Below are 19,343 nucleotides of genomic sequence, written 5' to 3' on the forward strand. Positions count from 1 at the left end.
TGATCAGCCAGTTTTATGCCTTAAGACGATTCATTAGATGAGATTTTGTTATTTTTTATTTATAAAATTTGGAGAAAAGGGAGTGCAGCAAATAGGTATTTGAAATACTGCATATTTCTGTTTGGCATTATGTTTGTTACAGCTTTGGCTCTTGCTAAGTATTTGTATTTTCCCTTATGTAAAATGTTTAACAGTTTTATTTTCTACAGATCTAAAGATATGAAAGATGAAGTAATCTCAAAAGGACTTCTACTATGTACATGTGCTATATAATTGAAATATAACATATTCTGAATATGTGAAACATTGACAATAAAAAGTTTTCCTTGATATAATACTTTTTACATTTATTTCATGATATCTTGAGAAAAATGTTAAAAATAATAACTGGGGAAAGCTTTGACTTTACTCATATTATGTGAGTTTCTGTCAGTTACTATTCAGGGATGAGATAAGTGAGGCTGTAAGAACTAGTTATGAGAAAGCAGTAGCTTAATGCTCCAGAGTGGTCAAATATCAAATAGATTATTATGAATAATTTTGAAAGCAATGCAGAAAGAAGCAGAAAATATGATCGTCTGTTACAGGAAAATTTACTGTCATTGTAGTACTGCCAACTATTGCTGATTGTAAATATATATTCAAAAATTTTTACTGTATTAAAATAAGTTTATTTTCAGGCAACTAATAGTTTCATTTAAATGTCAGAACTCATAGATTTGCTTGATGGTTAGAAAAAGTTGTTTATAGATACAGTTTTTTGTATATTGTGCTGAGAAATTTTCTGTTGGATGTTGGATTGTGAAGGTTGTTTTTCTTTCCAGTTAGACATGCTACTTGGAATTATTTTCCTTGTGTGCCTATTAAAATTTTTTGAGCTGCTTCTGAAAGTAAGAATGAATAGAGTATTTTTTTATTCTATGGCTGCTCATGTCCCTTTGGGTTAAATTGATTATCAAGATGGGAGAAGGTTTTTTGCTTAGGATTTTTTACCTCTGCCACTATTGGATTTTTCTATAGAATCTTTGGTTTGCAAGAGAAAGCTGTTTTTTTCCAATTGCAACATAGCTTTGCAGTTTTGCCAATACCTAAATGTATGTGGGACTGATACAAACTTCAGAATCCAGTCCAAAACTATTGAAGGATGTGAGAATGTGTAACCCAAATCTTTAATAATGGTTGGGCAACTAACTCCAATTTACAGAAAGAGGGTTGTTCCTCATTTACCATGATACTTAGTATACAAAAGCTATTGTCATTTCAGCTCAGTTTTTACTTTTCCTTCTGGCTTAATTCTGATCCCAGTATGGTTAATAGGAGCAAGCTTTGAACCAGTCATTCACTCACCCCTATTCTCAGAGCTTTTTTATTGTTGTAGTAGAAACTCAGCGCCCAAGTGTTAGCTCTGGAGACTAAGAAATTCCTCTTAAAATGCAAAGGGTGAGAATTCTTTTACTGAAATATGTCTAGCCTGATGGTTAGCTATTGTATTTGAAAATGTACATAATGAAAACTATGCATTTGCAGAATTTGACACTGCCATATTATTCTAAGCATTTCAGTGTTTTCTTAATAGAAATCAAAAGAACCCTCATCTGTCTATGAAGCAATATAAAGTCATGTGTTTAACTTCTTTCTGTTCATTTCTCAGGAGTCTCTGGTTTATGCAAACAGAAGCCTAGAAACAGTTCCAGGTGAAAAGGTTCTCCGAGACAATAAGGAAAAACGTGATCAACAGAATCGTCTGAAAGAAATAGATTATCAGCTGGAATCCCTAGAGAGAAATCTTGTAAGTTTCCTATTTTTATGGTATTTTTCTTCCCTTGGTCTGGAAACTTTGCAGGCAAAAGTCTCAAATAATTATTCTTAATCTGGGAAATGTTTTTTTTCAGTTGTGATGCATGCTTACCTTTAATATAGGGTCTTTCAAAGTCAAAGACATTATCCTTCTCTCTTCCTCCCCAGAGGAGCATAGCATAAACAATAATATATAAATATATCCTGGAAGGATTTCTTAATGGCTCATGTAATTCAGTGTCCTTTAAAGGACCAGGTCTGATGAGAATGTTGTATACCCTAAGTTATTGTGGTAATCTTTCTTTATTATCACTACATTGTGTGTAGCTGATTTTAGAGTTTTTCACGTAGTAAGAAAAACATAAATATATGTTTGTTGTGACAGACCAAAAATCCATGTAGCCTACCTTTTTCTCTTGGAGGTCTTTATTCAGCAGTAGGTTTACTCTTCACAATAATCAGAGATAATCAAAATACTGTTCCTGTTATCTTTTATCCCCCTCAGAAAGGGATCTCCAGTGGAGATCAAAGGCTTTGTGATTTAGGTGGCAGCATAACCATAGTGGTGTAATCTCAATTGCTTATAGCACCATTGCTATAGTTGCAAAAGCTTCAGCCACTCTACATAAACAAGGTTTATTCTGGCAGTGCTGGAGTATATATGGAGTATGGGAACAAAGACTTCAGACAAGGAAACAGTGATTGTTTTAAAGGCTGTTCACTTGTGTGTGACTACAGTAAGGCAGCATATTTAATTCTTATTTATTCATAGTACCAAAACAATAGTAGAACTTAATACACTACTCTGTTATATTAAACAGTTAAAAGAGAGAGACAAATAAATAGGGGAAATCTGTGAGCTTCAGTATATTGAGTAGGTGAATGGGTAATCAGATAAAGTAAGTCTGCATATTGTAATATTTTTCTATTCATTGACCTTTATATCACTTTTTGTCACTACTGACCTTGTTCATGAGGCAAGCACAATCTGAGGAAGTATGTCTGGGAATTGTCTGATAGTCTGCAGTAGGCCTGGGAAATTCAGTGGGTTGCTGACTCATTCAGATATTTTGTGTATAAATGGATCAGTTCCAAATCTTGGTTGGGTTATAGCAGTTTTGTTTGGTATCACATTACATGCAGACTCTTGCAATATACCACACATTTTTCCTTGACTAGATTGTGTGTATTTAAAACTCTAAATTGATAGATTGTAATGCCAATTTACAGTATTTATAAATACAGAATGTCACCTGCACCAATGTGTAGCATTGCTGCCTGCTATGCAGTACCTGGTAGGGCTTCTTTAGGGGGACACACTGTGTCTTATCAGTTGCTGCTCTGTAGCATGACTGAGATCATGGCATGTGGATGTGAAATATGTACTAGGTCCTTTGTGAGATACTTCAGTTGTCAATGAAAGTAAAGAAGTGTTCAGGTCTGAATGCAAGTAGGTATTTCCTTCTAACAGTACAGTAAAATATATAGAAAAGATACACTTTCTTGTGTGAAAAAAGAACAGCCTTATAAAAAGAGTGCTTTTTTTTTTTTCTTTTTAATGCAACATAATTGAATAATTTTTTTTCTTAAATCAGGTAACTTATATGTGGGTTTCATTGGACCTTGTTTCTATATCAAAGTCATATTTTGGCAAATCTGGTCTCTGCCAGGACACTGCATGATGAAAAACTAAACTGAAAGCTTGGGTTGAGGAAGGGAGTAAGTACATAGACGGCACATTTCCAGAATAATTTAATGATTTCTGGAATACTGGTTTTTATTCAGTAGGTGGCACTCTTCACTGTATGTCAGAAGAGGAATGGCTAGGCATGGTTCTAGGGGATACTTGGACTGGTAATAAAGTTATCATTTCTGCTTTATAAAATGCAGGTTGTGAGAGATTTGCCTCTCACTTGTGGCAAGAGTCTGTCTGTGCAGCTTTTAGCATTGTTATTTTTCTGGCTTTCTTTAAAATTGTGTATTTAAAATCCATGTTTTTAAAATTCACATTACATTTCAGTTTCTCCTTTACTCTTTCCTAAACCACTATGTAATTTGATATGTAAAATTATAAATAAATTCTGTGCCGTGAGTAGAGGAGGTGATTTTCCAGCAGTTAGGAATGTTATTTCTGAATGCATGGTTATACCTGATAGTTGTAAAATACAGTATTTTACAAATTTAGTGTCTGAGAGAACTTATGTTAAAATGTATTTTAAAAAGTCCGTTGGACAAAGTATTTTTTGTTTTTGCTTCCTAGGTAGAAATAATTAATAGTTTAACTGAGCAGAATTTAGCTCTGTGTGTTAGGGCATTACTTGCAGTAGGTATAAAGGTAACTCTATTAGCCCTTTTTGGTGTGTATGGTAGAATGCTGTATTTTTTCACTACTGCAAAATGGGTTCTTTAAATTTATTTGTATAATGGTAATGACCTTCTCTTCAAGGGGAATGAATACATTGATCATATTTCTATAGGAGGCTATTTATTAGGTGCTGGCTTCTGAAATTATAACATTTACGGATTCCTCCACTACAGTCAACCTCATGTACGCATAAGACTTCATGGTCTCAGCTAAATCTGGGAGTCAACTCACAAAACAAAGATGGAAGATAAAACTTTAATCTAATTTACATTTGACATAAATGCATAAAATCTGCTAAATATTACACTTGAATTAGTGAAACTAAGGGCTTTGGAATCTGAGTTCCTCCTTTAGTTTGAAAAAATTGTCCCTAGTGAATTAATATGCCCAAGAATGTATTGTATGCATTGTTGAAATGCATTGTGAAATTTCAATCCAACTGAAATGTATCTGTACCATGGTTTCTGGGCCCTTGCTGAATTTCTTTTAGGTTTCACTTTGACCTTAGTTCCCTTGTTCTTCATTTGAAACCATGTCTGACTCTCTGCATTCTTTCATCTTTCAGTTTCCTGGAAACCACTGAGCTTATCTTTGTTTTGTGAATTGTATTGTTCACTGCTGCTTCAAAAAAAACCCAGCAGTTCAGCTGCCAAATGCATGTTGCTGAGCATTAATGAAAAGAATTTTATATAGAAAGAATAATAAATGTAGTTATTTTTCAATTGTGGCTTTGTCTAGTTGGCCGTTTGTGATAATCCAGTGGCAGGTTTGATGATGTGTTGAGTTTCTTCATGGCAGACAGTAGGTTTAAATGCACATCAAAGCAAGCTATTAAGTAAGATAGCTTCACCTTTCCCGGATATACGTGTGTTGATTTCTAATGTGTTACACTGGCAGCTGATTAATTACTGCCAAAAATCTACCTACACATATCTCTTTTGGGGTTTTGGTTAAATATATACAATCAAAAATATTTCAAATGCATATTGAATATATATGCAAGTAATAGTGTGTAAACACACACGTAAGTATAAATGCCAATTACCTCTCAGCATGACAGAGATACTGATACCTGCTTGAAAAACAAAGGTGTCCTCTTACTTCTAGTAAGTGCTTTTAAAAGAGAAGCTAAATATAGTTACCCTAGTCTTAAATTTAAATTTATCAGATGTCTGTACATCTCTAGGAATTATTTTTTTTACAAGTTCAATCTAGTGGCCAAATGCATTGTGTGATTGTTAATTATAAAGGGGTTTTTTTATATCAAGTAGTATTAGGAAAATACACATTCTGTTACTGGAATAGCTGAAATTTGCAGAAATGTGAGCAATTGGAGAGGATGATGAAGAACAAAAATAATAAATGGGACAATGCTGTCAAGAGCTTTGATTACCTGCAGGAGCTTACTCCAAAAAGTGTGATTCTTATCTTTTTGATGCAAAATACAGTATATCTGTGGGGAAACCTCAGTATAAAATTACGTATTGTTTGATCCTAGAGAAAGTCTCAGATCACTTACCTCATTTACTCTTCATCTGGGTGGTGAGGGGGTTTCTTGTTACTTATAGTCTTGTTCCAGTTTTTCCCTGATACTGATTGAATTCAGTGTACCTGATCCTGAGTCTGTATTAGGCAACTTCCAGAAAAGAAGAATAATTTCTTCCTGTCCTCTGCCATAGTTCCTTTCTTCCCTTTTAAAGAGAAGAGGACAGTAACATAAAGTCCTACCACATATCTGGAAAGTAATTTGTCAACTAGACAATACTGTAATATGTTGTTGTATCACAGTCTCTCCAGAAATTAACAACTACAACTTTTGAACACAGGAACACAGCCATATTTTTAACTACTCTTTGCATTGGTAGTCATTGGTTCTTCTGATATGCTTTGCAGAAGCAGATAAATAGCAAACATCTTTATTTTAATTCATATGGTATCATGAGGTGTCTGGTTTCTAAATAAGCATGTTTGTCCATAAAGACAATTGTTTAATAAAACATTTTCATAACACATATTTCATTGCAACAAATAAAGGGAAAAAGGACAACCTATCTAAATAAAGATATGCCACTTCCTATATTATTTCTTCAAAAAGTATCTACCAAGTGCTAAAGTTGCTTGTCAAGCTGTTGTCGAGCTTCAAACAGATCTTTATTCAGGTTTTACAAGACTTCATTCTAATTATGTGACTGTACAGAGTTGTTTCAGAATGAAATGCAGTAGCATTTCCACCTGGGAAAATATCAGTATGAAAATCTTATTTTCTTCATTTAACAGCTACTACACACATGAAGAGAGCAATAAGACTAATAGTAGATTGACAAAATGTAAATATTTCACTCATGATTTAGATAAATTTACTGCATATTAATTATTTTTCACTCTACTGTGGAGACGAATGAAGTGGCTGCTGAAAGTATTTAGAAAAAAAAATTTGAAAACTACATGTTGCATTAAGATTCAATATAATTAAATAATTTTTGTATAAATGTTAAATTTTAAAAACTAAATTGGATTAAAATATTGACCAGTTAAAGTCTTAATGATGCTTCTAGTTTATATGGAAAATTAAGATAATATTCACGTAAATGCTTATTAAATTAAACTGCATCCATGTGATGGTGATAAGTAATATTGCCAGTTGCATCATAAATATTAGTTATGTGTTGATACTGTATATGAGAAATCATTGCTGGAATTTGATACCTGCAGTGGGACCTGTTTTAAACATAATGGGTTTCTAGGTAAGAATCGTCAAATTTTCTGTCAATTCAATGTACTGATCCTTCTTCTCCCAAAATGCAATTTCCAGTTAAGACAACAACTCTGCTGGTTTACAACTCTGCTATATTATGGTGTTTGCCATCATAAAATAACAGAACATCTTTGACTACCCACCCATCTCTAAATTCATGTACTGGTACTTATAGTCATCATTTGATCTCCTCCCATTTTGTGTCTCTAACATGGCTTAAATTTATCTGTAACTGCACTGCTTTCTTAATTTTGTTTATTTATAAATGGCATTTAACACCATCAGACAGATTATTATTGGAAATACGCTTTTTCTTAGATGGTGAAAGAGTCCATGGAAACTGACTTTCTTCTGTGCTCTTGTGTTATTTCTTCAGTATATCTTAGTCACACTGCTGTCCTCTCTGACCTCAATAGTGTTGTATTTGCCTATTACTTTTTTGTACTGTGTCATCCATTTTTCTGCTTCCTGACCTCTCTCATCATGTCCAGCCTGGGTTTTATATATCTACTTGTAAGGCTCTTTTTTATTCCTTCTTAACTCTCCTTTCAATCTGTCATCTTTAGTTCATGGTTGAGATAAATACATGGCTTCAAAGCAGGATGGTGCACTTCATCTAATGGTTATATTTTTAAACAATTGGTCTGCTCATGCCTAAAGCTTTCTGGTTAAAGACAGTCAAGTCTTATAGATCAGTGGAGTTTTTTTGTTTTCCAGGTACTTCACTACCTGTGTACTTGTACCTTTTGTATGTATACTTAACAGTTTTATTTGGGCTTTTCATTTCTCCTTTCTCTTCCCTGTTTGTACAACATGTAGCATCACATTTCAGTGCAATAACTATGGTTTCTAGCTGCATTAATACTCAAGTATTGCTTAACAGTTCTCTGGTTAGTAGGTGTCAACAGCATAAAATTTTCATCGTTGAAGTTCACATGTCCCTCTGAGGCAAGGAGAAAGTATTTACCTGTTGTCACACATCTCTCCTGGCAAATGCAAGACTTCCTCGTTCCTTGCTGCAAGTTTGCACTGTTCTTTAATCTCTGTAGGAAAGAAGTGTTATTGTTGTTGGCCTGCTTGCACTCTGTACTCTAAGAGAAATAGTCAGGAAAAAGCCCCTGTTTCTTTGCAAATGTTGTTGGGGAAGGCTGTTTCTGCTTTGCCCTAGGATGTCCCATTCAAAATGAGAAATTAAAAACAACAGGGCTGCTGTGGAAGAAACCTTCTGTAATGCATATTTAGGTGTAATTTATCCTTTTTGGTTGAGTATTTGCATCTTAATCTTTTGATAATCAGCATATAAATGCATCTCTCCATCTTATGGTTGGTGGCTGTGTGATTTTGAGTCTGTGATAAATGTCAACATAGAAAATTTTGGCTGTAGATTTATCTTATACCTGTGTGTGTCTGTATGTCTGCATGTACAAACTGTGTAGTCAAGCTTTGATTTTTTTCTTGCAACACTTTAGCTCACTAGGCCAGGATGGAAGTGTAATCATACGGCATCTCTAGTAGTGAAAGATGTAAAACACATAGCAGATGCACAGGTTGGAGAAACTCCTGTAAACTACATCAAACTATTTGACAGCCACATGGGGTTCCTAGGCCAAAACCCTCTTAAAAGTCCTAGCAAGGTGTGACTTCTATAAATATCTGAAATATTGCTGTTGGCATATTGTTTATTTCAGTTTAAGCTATATAATAGTTTATGTATTTTCACCTATGAAAGACAGTAGTGGTAAACAAAAAGTTATTTTCAGTATGATTTGTAAGAATAGAAAAATCCCATTGAATTTATAGATAAGAGGGATACTGCAATTAATATTTTAAAGCAAACTGATAGCATACTGTGATAAATGTGATAATCAGAGTTTTATGACAAAGCTCAGTTGAAAGCTTGAAGCATTTCTGATGGAATTTTATCTTCTAGAAACAGTTTCCTGGGGTGACAACAGCAGTATTTCTAGCATGAATGTAGTAATTTTATTTTCAGAAACAGGATAATCCTATTTACAATGCCAAACAAAGTTGGTTGGAGAAAAGCTTTGGAAGTTTTTTCTCGTATATCTAAGGAGTCTGATTATGCATATTTTTTAGTTGTGCTGCACAGCACAGGTCAGTATCCAAAAACACTTAAGAGGCTGGGATATCTCCTTTCCAGAGAATCTTCACTTAAAATAAGCCCTCTCATTAGGAATCTGAAGAGCTAAGGGCATATAAACTTCTGATGGAAAAAATATGTAGATGCCCAGTATTCTGCTACTGAGTATTTGTACTGGTTGCCAGTTTGGCAGGGTTGGGCACCTCGTGGCCTGTCTCATGCTTAAGTCTGTTTTTTGATGCTGGACTGAGCATTCCTTTGTCTATGGCCTCTGTTTGCTACACATGCTCAGAGCATGCCAATACACTCAAGCAGCCATAGGTACAAAACATGTTATCAGGCATGATCAAAATTATGCCTCTTTTCTTTCAGGAACACAACTTGTCTTAGAGTACGCTCCCACTTTAGTCAACCTCAACAATTTCATCTCAGTAGCTTTATCTCCATTGTGCTTCAGCAAGAGAGTGACCAAACCCTACATAATTATTTTTCTAAGATTTAGAGGAGGAAGGACATCATCTTTCCCATGGTAAAGTTATGATATTAATCCAGGAACAAAGTATTTGGGGCAAACCAGCATAAATGAGAAGGACGATATTCCTCTGGCCTGGTGATGGGTGGAATATTGAGCACTGTTTGTATCTCTCATGCAAAATGCATGAACAGATTGTTGTGTGGAGACTAGGAACTTCCTTCTTCTGATGACAGTTTCATTGCTAATCTAATCTCATTAATCTAATCTAGGTTAATGGCTTCTAACACCATGATTTTTTTTTCCTTCTAGAGCTTTGTTTCAGGGCTGTGGTGAAAAGTTTTTATTCAGACTTGCCTATGTTCTTGCCATCAAGGTCTCCCCTCATAAAAAGGCGAATTCGGCTGAGACTTAAAAATTGAGTTCTGGGCATGTACTTTTGTAACTATGCAGGGCAAGTGTAGCTGTCATCACACAAATTGATTGTGTCCATGTAAGAAGCATGGCCACATACTTTGTGATAAATCCTAATCTTTAACACAGTCCTCCAATTCTTAAAGAAGCAGGGTTGTAGGATCTCGTCTTTGGGTCTTTTTTCTTTTGTCTGGTTTGGTTTTGGGTTTGATTTCCCCTTAGAGCAGGGTGCGAATTAACATCAAGGGCACAGATTCAATCCCCATATGGGCGATTCACTTCAGAGTTGGACTTGATTGTCCTTGTGGGTCCCTTCCAACTCAGAATATTCTGTGTGATTCACCTCCTTATTTCATCATTTTGGCACCATTCTGTTTACAGATTCTGAGAAGTGTTCACTGGTACATAATACTAGATGATAATGACTACTTTTTATATGTACTACTGATTTATGGAGAATTGCTTTCTATATAGTGTGTTACCTTTAGTTTCAACTATTCAAGTAGTACCAAAAAAGAAGCCCATTATACTAAGTTGACATTGGAAAACAGAAGATACTGAATGGGCTTTTTAAGAAATCCTTCTTAACTTGACCCATTTTTATTTTTCTATTCTGACAATTATGTTTAGAAGTGAATAGTTTTATTTGAATTTCTTCTGTAGAAGTTTCACATTTCTAAATTATTCGTTCAAGAGTATTTGCACTCTCTGTTCATAGGCTCTTTTTTTCCCCCTCTTCATTATAATTTCAAGAGTAAACCAATTGTGTAGTTAGTTATTTTTCCCAAATGCAAAACCCAGTCAAAATTAAACACTCCTCCATACTAATAATGTCCCTTTTTATGCACTCTGTCATTGCCCTTTTTTTAGAGCACTTCCCTATTCCTTATGTAGTTGTCTTAATTTTCTGACATGCAGGGAACTCCCCATCCCATTCTGGTGGGGTCTAGTTGTTTTTCATGTTTTCTGCCTGGACTACTGGTGGCCTTTGTTTAAAGGTATGTATTTTTCTTTTGATTGCATTTATCTTCTCTAGTGCCTCAATACAAAATGTAATTATACTGTGGTCTGCGTGTATAGATGTGTATGTATTGAACACTAAACAATATTTCTTGCTAAGAAGAGTATTTAACTCTAAATGTTCTGAATGGTTTCACTTTCTGGGATGTTCATGGAAAAGAAGATTAAAACTGAATAACTGCTTCTACAAACATGAACATGTGGTTGTAGCAGATCTTTTTTCTCCCTAGCTGCTTTTCTTTCTGTAAATCAAAGCTTTCCTTCAAAGAAATATCAAGGAAGAGTGATGTCTCTCAGCAGGGAGTCTTCATTCTTCAGGAAACAAACATTTTGTGCCTGTCTTCTACTATTGGCTTAAATGTAATAGAAGCCTATTAAGAGTGTGCTGGAAGCTTCTGGTTTGTGAGGAGCAGTCTACAGAGCCTTTTTTGTTGAAGCCATGTATGTTACTTTCTCAGTGTAATTGCATATAAATATAACACGTTTACAGGTTTTTGATTTATTATATATTTAACAGGTATATGTGTGTAATTCAGAAAGTAATTAGAGTTGTTTATGGTTCGAATTGTCACTTGTATGCAGTATCTTGTACTTATTTTTTGTTTAAGATAATTTATTCATGAAATAAAATCAATTTTAAGTACCAAAAAGTGTTTGTATTACTACTATTTTTAGAGGCAAAGCTAGAACAGTAATGAAGTAAGTGACTTCAAAGTGATAGCAATAAATCAGCTAAGAATTTTTAATTTAGTAAAGCAGCAAAAGAATGGTGATCTTTTTGGTATTGTATGCAAAGGAAGGCATTGTAACCTGTATTTGAAAGAGAAATTTCAAGTACAGTGGGATGATGGTCCTTCTCAGAGAGGCATGTCTTTAACTTGAACTTATATAACAATAATAATAAACTTGAATTATGTTAATTCAAGGAATGACAGAAGTAAGTATTGTATAGAATGTAGAGAGTATGGACTTACTTGTGGAGAAAGATTAGAAATAGTCATCATGCATACATGCATACATTATTCAGACTCTTTATGAGTGATAGACTGTAACCTGTAAATAGTATAGGTATGAAGTGTGGAGATAAATTAGGGGTGCATGGTGAATTCATGCCAACAGTCATTAAGCAAACAAGTGCCTTTCCACTTATGAATGGTACAAAAACTGAATTATCAGTGTTCGAAATTATTGTATGAGTAACTTTCATTGGTTTTTCAGTCTCTGTCTCATTACCAAGTGACTTCCAGTCACTGTGTAGTTTTCCAAGGTGAAATAGTGTTTCTCCCTTTTTAGTAGATCCACCTATCAAACACTTCTTGATTGGAGAAGGGAGTATTTGTGTTGTGTGAACACTATCCTGTAATGCAAGTTCCAATACAGAAATGACCTTTTAACTTTTCTTTATGTTCTTTATTTTTCAACTATCCATCCTTCCTTATCTGACAGTTTGCTTTTTAAACATTTATAGTGCAATGGTTTTAATTCTTTTATAAAACTTTGGTACTGTTGTTAGGAGTTTCAGGTGCAAGATATGAAAGCTAAAAAACTAAAGCACAGTATTGGAAACAGAATTGGTAAAGTTAGCAGGAAAATCAGCTGCAAATTTAGATTCCTTATGTTTATGACGTTTTTATTTTCATAAACATGAATAAAGATAGATTTAATTTGTTTACTGTTGCGTGCTAAATAAATTGCCTGGTTTTTTTCTAAATGCAAGTGTTGCTTAATAAGAGGATGGTCATAGGATGAGAAGCAATATCTGTATCTTGCTTGTTTTAATACCAGGGGTTCATAACAGCATTTAGCTACAGAGTAAAGTGAGTGGACAAATCTTTTAATTAACCTCCGTCATTATACATCATGCCCTCTTCATTAAATAGACGTAGCAGGGAGAAAAGCCAGTTGTTTCTAATAATTTTCTAGTGCTTTTGTGGTTTGTATACTTCAGTGTTCTGAAGGTCAGATAGAACTACCAGACCATAAAATCCAGCCAGTGAGAGATGTGGAGCTAAGAGAGCTCAAGGATTTATTAAGTGATGTGAAACTCTATTGTTTTGTGCATGTGTTACATAATTGCTGTCAGTGCAAGGCTGTTAAAATTCCCTGCTAGTAATAACACGAATACCATTTTATAGCTTCAAGAGGAGATAAAAGAAGTTTCTTAGTCAGCACTTCAACAATATCACAGCACATGTCAGTTTTATTATTCTGGGGCCTCCAGTTTTGGCAGATGCTCTCCATTCTGGCTGTGGTGTGGTAATTACCATATAAATTAAGCAGTGAAATAAGCTGAGTGCAGCCTTATCCCTGCTGCCTGTAACCAGGTTGCAAGTATCACAGTGTGAAACAGGCATAATTCAAGCTGATTAGATTTAGAAGGCCACATTTTGAAATCCTGGACCTTTATCTCAATTCGAGTCAATTTTAAAAGTAAATTGAAGCCGTTTAGTTGCTGTGCAAACAGAAGGATCATTCTTTCTCCACAAGGTACTCTCCATAATAGCATTCCAGGAATCAGTTCAATCCATCCCAGTTTGATTCATAGCCAGTAATTATATTTCAGCATGCATTCTAATGATTCAAATTATATGTGTCCCTACTTTAATGAGTTGTAACTAGTCCTTAAATGGGGAGCTTTGCACTTTTCTTTTATATCTAACAGGCTTTACTTTGGATTTTATGGGATTAAGCTACTATGGAAAATCTAGGCAAGTAAGCTGAAATTAGTGGTTTTGTTTTATTTTGTTTTGTGCTTTCCCCCCCCCCCCTAATGCAATTAATTCTGCTCATTTGGGAAGCTTTGGAAATTGTTAAATTAAGAGTCCAAATTCAGATTTTTCAGATGATAGTGGTAAACCAGATATTTTTTTTGCATGTGATAAGTAACCACATGTGTCAAGACTGGGCAAAGAAAATAAAGATGATGTGAGCAACTGATGCTTTTTAAAATCAGAAAAATTGTGTTGGAAAATAAAAGCCTCAAAAGAAAAATAGTCTATTACATAATTTTTTTTTTTCCTTTCTGGTGTTGTATTACAGAAGTCAAAGCATTTTAGAGAACTGGATATGTTATGAATGGTGTAGTGGACACAAAGAAACATGGCCAGGGTTTCAGTGGGCAAGTGACAAAGCTGGTGATGTAACTGCAATCTTTTGATTTAAATTCTTCTTTTAAATTCAGTGTCATGGAAAGAACAAGAGCAGAAACTTGTGCCATCAGTGTTAGACTACAGTTAATTCCCTTTTGCTTTACTAGACTATTTTTTCTATATTAAAATGTGAATCCATAAAACTGCTGCATTAGAGATAATTTCTGATCTTTTAATAAAATGGAAAGTAAAATTTGCTTCATTTTCACCTCTGAGGGATAATGTGCAAGGTATTTAAGTTATTAAATGTATATGTGTCGTTGTAATCAAAAGATACTAAAATTCCGATCTTCTCAATTTACAAGTACTTTTGGAATAAAGCCTGTTTTCCCTGTTTTGTTGATTTTCTTCAAGTAGAGCAGATGGATTTCCTTTTACATACATGAAACTGGCAGTGTAAACAGTGAAACAAAACTGAAATAATAGGAATTTTGATCTTTAAATATCAGAATTGTATTTTACTACCGTAGAAATAAACACTAGAGTCAGAACCAATTCCAGCTCAGCTAATTTTATTATTCCTGCTTAAACTCCTCTTTGATGTAAGGTATTTCTTTTTTCTGCTCTGGTATGTTGTTTGGTTGGGATCCTGTTCCTCTTTTCCCCTGTCCTTCAATAAGTTTTGCTCAACAGGTGATTGACTTATTTTTCTAACTGGCAATTTAGGTAGTTCCATGCAGCACTGCTGTGGCCTTTAGAAACAAAGGTGCTACATAAAAATAAGCTTTTATTTGAATGGCTTGATTTTGAATTACTGAGTATTTGTACTGTTAAATACTGGGGTAATCTTTCTATGACCATACTGAATACATTTTGATACAGTTAAAGGAGGAGAAGAGGCACCTCCAGTCTACCAGATGGATGGTATATGACGTTAAATGACTTTTTCTCTTTTGAAGAATTCTATTTTTTTCTCATTTTTTTAAACCTTTTCTGAAGGTAGTATTAAATAAACCATTGAAACAACTATTTTCTGTCTGTATATCTACTCTATGCATTGTTATTAATTATTGCTATATAATTACCTTCATTAGGGCTCTTCTGTTATTTGCCTTTTCTTAAGAGTTTAAATCCATTAAGACCTGCCATAATCCCACACAAACTTTTGAGAAGTCACAGAGTAGTATGACTGGCCATAGAGATCTGAATGGGCAGAATAATTTTAATATTGAATGCTGAAGTTACTACTTGGTTTTGATACTCAGACCTTTCAGCAAATGCTTAGTTTAGCAGCCAAGCTTGGAATGCCTGGTTTGGTAAGACCTTCATGAGAGTATTTTCTGTGCTTGACAGATGTCATCTGAGAACACAGGTAACAGTGGACAAAAACAATAATTGGTGTTGAGAATATGGGATGGAAAAGCCTTGGTTAATCAATAGATATGTGTTACAGTTAAAGTTTTATAAACTTGAGCTTGCTTCGTAAGCAAATACATAAAACAAAACAACTCCAAGCTACTAATTATATTATACTACTTGACTTATTATCTGGATTTTTGCCAGGTGGAAAATGATTAGGCCAAATCTTACTTGTACTTTCACAGTTGACCTCCCAGTAATCCCACAGAGGAGGAGAAAAACCCAAAAAAACCAAACCCAAAACTCAACCAAAACCCATGGGAAGTAATATTTTGTGGGGAAAAATGTGTTTAAGTGTTGTCAAATTAAATATGCTTATAGAAAAATTGAATTCAACTTCTGTCCTTCACTCTTAAAGTTATTCATTCACAACTTTACTTGTCATTCCATTACAAAAAATACTTTTAAATAAAAGTAAAATACTTCTTTGATGTAGGTATCTAAGACATTGGTAGAACCTATTAACTCCACATACTGGATTATGTTTTTGGAAAGGGCTCTTGACTCTTTAGCTTTTCCTTCTCTACTGTCTTTCAGACTTTCTGTTTGTATTCTGTTTATTACTATTTGTAGTGCTTTTCTTTGAATTTCATAGTGTTAGTGGACTAACCATATTAAGCAGGGCAATGTAGATCACAACCTTTCCTCTAATGTTTAGTTAGTTTTGAATGTGGAGTTTACTTTTATAAATTCCATTGAGCAGGCAAATAGCAGAATACAAAATGCACTGTGAGGACAACAGATTTTAATGTGCAGTTTTTAGTTCCGATTTATAATTCTCTCTCGTTTTGTTTCTGGAACACAGCATGCAGCAAACACTTTCTAATTCAATTTGTTCTTAATCTTCTCAATTTAAAACCATTTCTGTAATTTACCTCACAATTATGTATTTGAAACTATAAACTGCCAGGTAATGTACCGATTTGCTAACTGCAGATAAATACCAAGTTTAAGTAAGGTTAAATTAAGTAGTGTAAGGTGTAGTTTTGGTACAGGATACCAGAATGTCATGAAGAAATGTTCTGGTGAAAGCTAGAGAGAAGAATCAAGTTGTCTTAAGTCATCTCCATATATTATTAGGCCTTACTAGGATGTTTTTTTCACTAAAACTGAAAAGTTGTTGCCTGAATAAAGCCTATACTTTTCTTCTAAAGGTGTCCAAATGTGATGTAGACAAAAGGAAACAAACTAAACAAAGTAAAGATGGGAATGACTTTCAGCTCTTTGATACAACAAAACTGCTAATGTCATTATCAAAAGTTTTAAAAGAGTGTAAAAGCTAATAAAGTAATATAGTATAAGAACAATATACTGTACAAGATTGAAAAATCCCATTTTTGAGGGATTTATGGTATAGCAAGCTAAATTTTGAATTTAGTGATTTTAAAAATCTGTCTGGCTTGAACTAGCTAAACATTCTCTATAGGACAACATTTAAAGTACAGTCTAACTAATCAATACAATTTTTTGAAATTAATGCCCCCTGCAATGAGTTCACTTTATCTGCACATCAACCAGTTGTCGGCCACAGTTAAAAATTGCAGATGGTTTCTGCTCTGAAGAAAAGTATTCAATTTTTGGATAATCGTTTATTGCAAGAAAACATGAAAAAGAAAGGTACACTTGATTTGAAGTGAAATTGTATGAAAGTACTCTGAATCATTCTTGCATAGCTGTCTAGTGCAAAATGCCTGAAGACAATTAACGTGTATTTCAACTTGATGGACTAGTAAGTATTACTTTGGCCCCAAAAATGCAGTGTGCAAATAAAGAAACAGTATTTAAAACATAAATATTCTCTATTTCTCTTAGTACTGGCATCATAATCTTAGAAGCTGGTGTTATTTCAGCCTTTTGAGTTTCTTTTCATTAAGAAAGGGGAACCCTGCCCAAAGTTCTGTGTACTGTCAAATCCTTCACAGAGTACCTATGCACAGAAAGCAGAGTAGCTTATGCAGATTGCTCTACTCTGAAGGTTTTAACTGTAGTTAGGTGGGTGTCAGGTAAGTTCAGAGAGGGAGATTACTTGTATAAGGTCATTTGTAAGTCCAATATTATTTTTTTTCCCTAGGTAATTAAGTATTTTTTCCCCCCTGAATAATCTGCTAATATGTACTCTATTAAAATACTGCATCTCTTTCAGATAAGATATGTGCAAGTGCTTAAGTCATTGCAAGACCAGTCTCTTCAGAAACTCTTGATATTATATAAACAAGTGTACAGTGCAAGAAAGGCTACATTCAACTAAATGAAATCCACTTAATCCTGCATGTGCATTTATGTGCTCTTTGTGAATGCTATTTGTGCTTGGGCATCAGGTTGCCTAAAACATATTAAAAAAAGCCCCTCATGCAGTTTCTTAGTTCGTACTTGAAATTTTTAAGGGGTCTGCTGAAGTCTTAAGTCAGTTCAAGGTTCTAAACTAAAACTGGTCATAATCCATGCTCATGATTGCCTTTAGTAAAATTGAAAAGTCTAATTTACCTTCTGAAGAACTAGAAGGTAGAGAGATGTCCTTTCATTTTGAGCAGAATACTGTTATTCTACATTATTCTGTATTTTGAGTACAGGATGAGTATTATAGCTTGGATAAAATAAGAACTCTTTCAGTCTCAGACCCATCTAGTATAAAGGAATGTCATTTATGTGGTAATTTCCTTCAGCATTTATTTCCTGTCCTAAATCTTGAATGAATCAAACGGAGTGTATTACCTGTGGCATAGATTTTAAAACAGTATCATCTTGACTATATCTTTGCAAGGAGGGAGAATAGCCTGATACTCTGCTGCTTCTTAGGCTTTCATACAAGTTTGTAAATTAGTCTTTCAGAATTACTGCTTCTTTTGAACAGTTTATTTAGATATGAATATACATGCATAATAGTCTTTACAGGTAAACTAGCCAGTTGTTTAATGAGCCATAACATTTATGGGTTTTGGAACTGAGTTTATCATAAATATTCAAGCTGGAGAATCAAGAGCCCTATTCTTTGTTATGTTTTTGTAATGGGACAGGAAAAGAGCAGAATACATATTTAAAGAAGAATTTTCCAAATTTTCTTTAAAACATTACTCTCTTCCTCTTTGTAGATATTTTGTGTTTGAGCGCAGTAGCCTTAACAAGGAATTCTGGAATAGAAAAGTAGTGATAATAGAAACAGTGGTCTTGTTATCTCAGACTTCTGTAGTGAACTGATAGTGTACAAGTTGTTCAAAACATTTGTTTAAACATCACAAATATTTTCATTCAACCTAGAGAGTATTGGATACATAGTTCCGAAATAAATGGAAATAAATTTTAAAAAATAATTGTTTTTTCTTCCATGTATAGTATGGTTTTGACTAAGAAGGTTTGCATAGAATCATTTAGGTTAGAAGAGACCTTTAATGTCATTGAGTCCAATCCAGCGCTGCCAAGTCCACCACTGAACCATGTCCCTGAGTGTCACTTCTACACATCATTTAAATACCTCCAGGAGTGGTGACTCAACCACTTCCCTGGTCAGCCTGTTCCAATGTCTGACCACCCTTTTGAAGAAATAACCAATCCTCCTCTGGTGCAACTTGAAGCCTTTTCCTCTGTCCTATCACTCACTACATAGGAGAATGTCCACCTGCTTGGAATCTCCTTTTGGGTAGTTGTAGGGAGCAATGAAGTCTCCCCTGAGCCTCCTCTTCTCCAGGCTAAACAACGCCAGCTCTCTCAGCAGCTCCTCGTAGGACTTGTGCTCCAGATCCTTCTCCACCTTCATTGTTCTTTGATTCTGAATTACTTGTGTTAACTAGTAAAGTTATCAATAAAATAAAGTACTGTGGCAAGTTAAAAAGTGTATTTAGTATTTGAGCATTAGTAATACATCAGTTGTGCAAAGCAGTAAGAAAAAAGAACTAGCCATTCAAAATATAGTACTT

General features: G+C 34.3%; 1 protein-coding gene across 1 annotated transcript in view; it reads left to right on the forward strand.

Moving 5' to 3' along the window:
- Window positions 1-19,343, forward strand: part of FSIP1 (fibrous sheath interacting protein 1) — a 67,956-nt gene that overhangs the window by 17,103 nt on the left and 31,510 nt on the right. The window contains exon 11 of the mRNA XM_069017676.1: window positions 1,652-1,789. Coding sequence (XP_068873777.1) covers window positions 1,652-1,789 — 138 coding nt within the window. The remainder of the gene's footprint in view (window positions 1-1,651; window positions 1,790-19,343) is intronic.

Source organism: Aphelocoma coerulescens, chromosome 5 (assembly GCF_041296385.1).
Source record: "Aphelocoma coerulescens isolate FSJ_1873_10779 chromosome 5, UR_Acoe_1.0, whole genome shotgun sequence".
In the NCBI taxonomy this organism is placed as follows: Eukaryota; Metazoa; Chordata; class Aves; order Passeriformes; family Corvidae; genus Aphelocoma; species Aphelocoma coerulescens.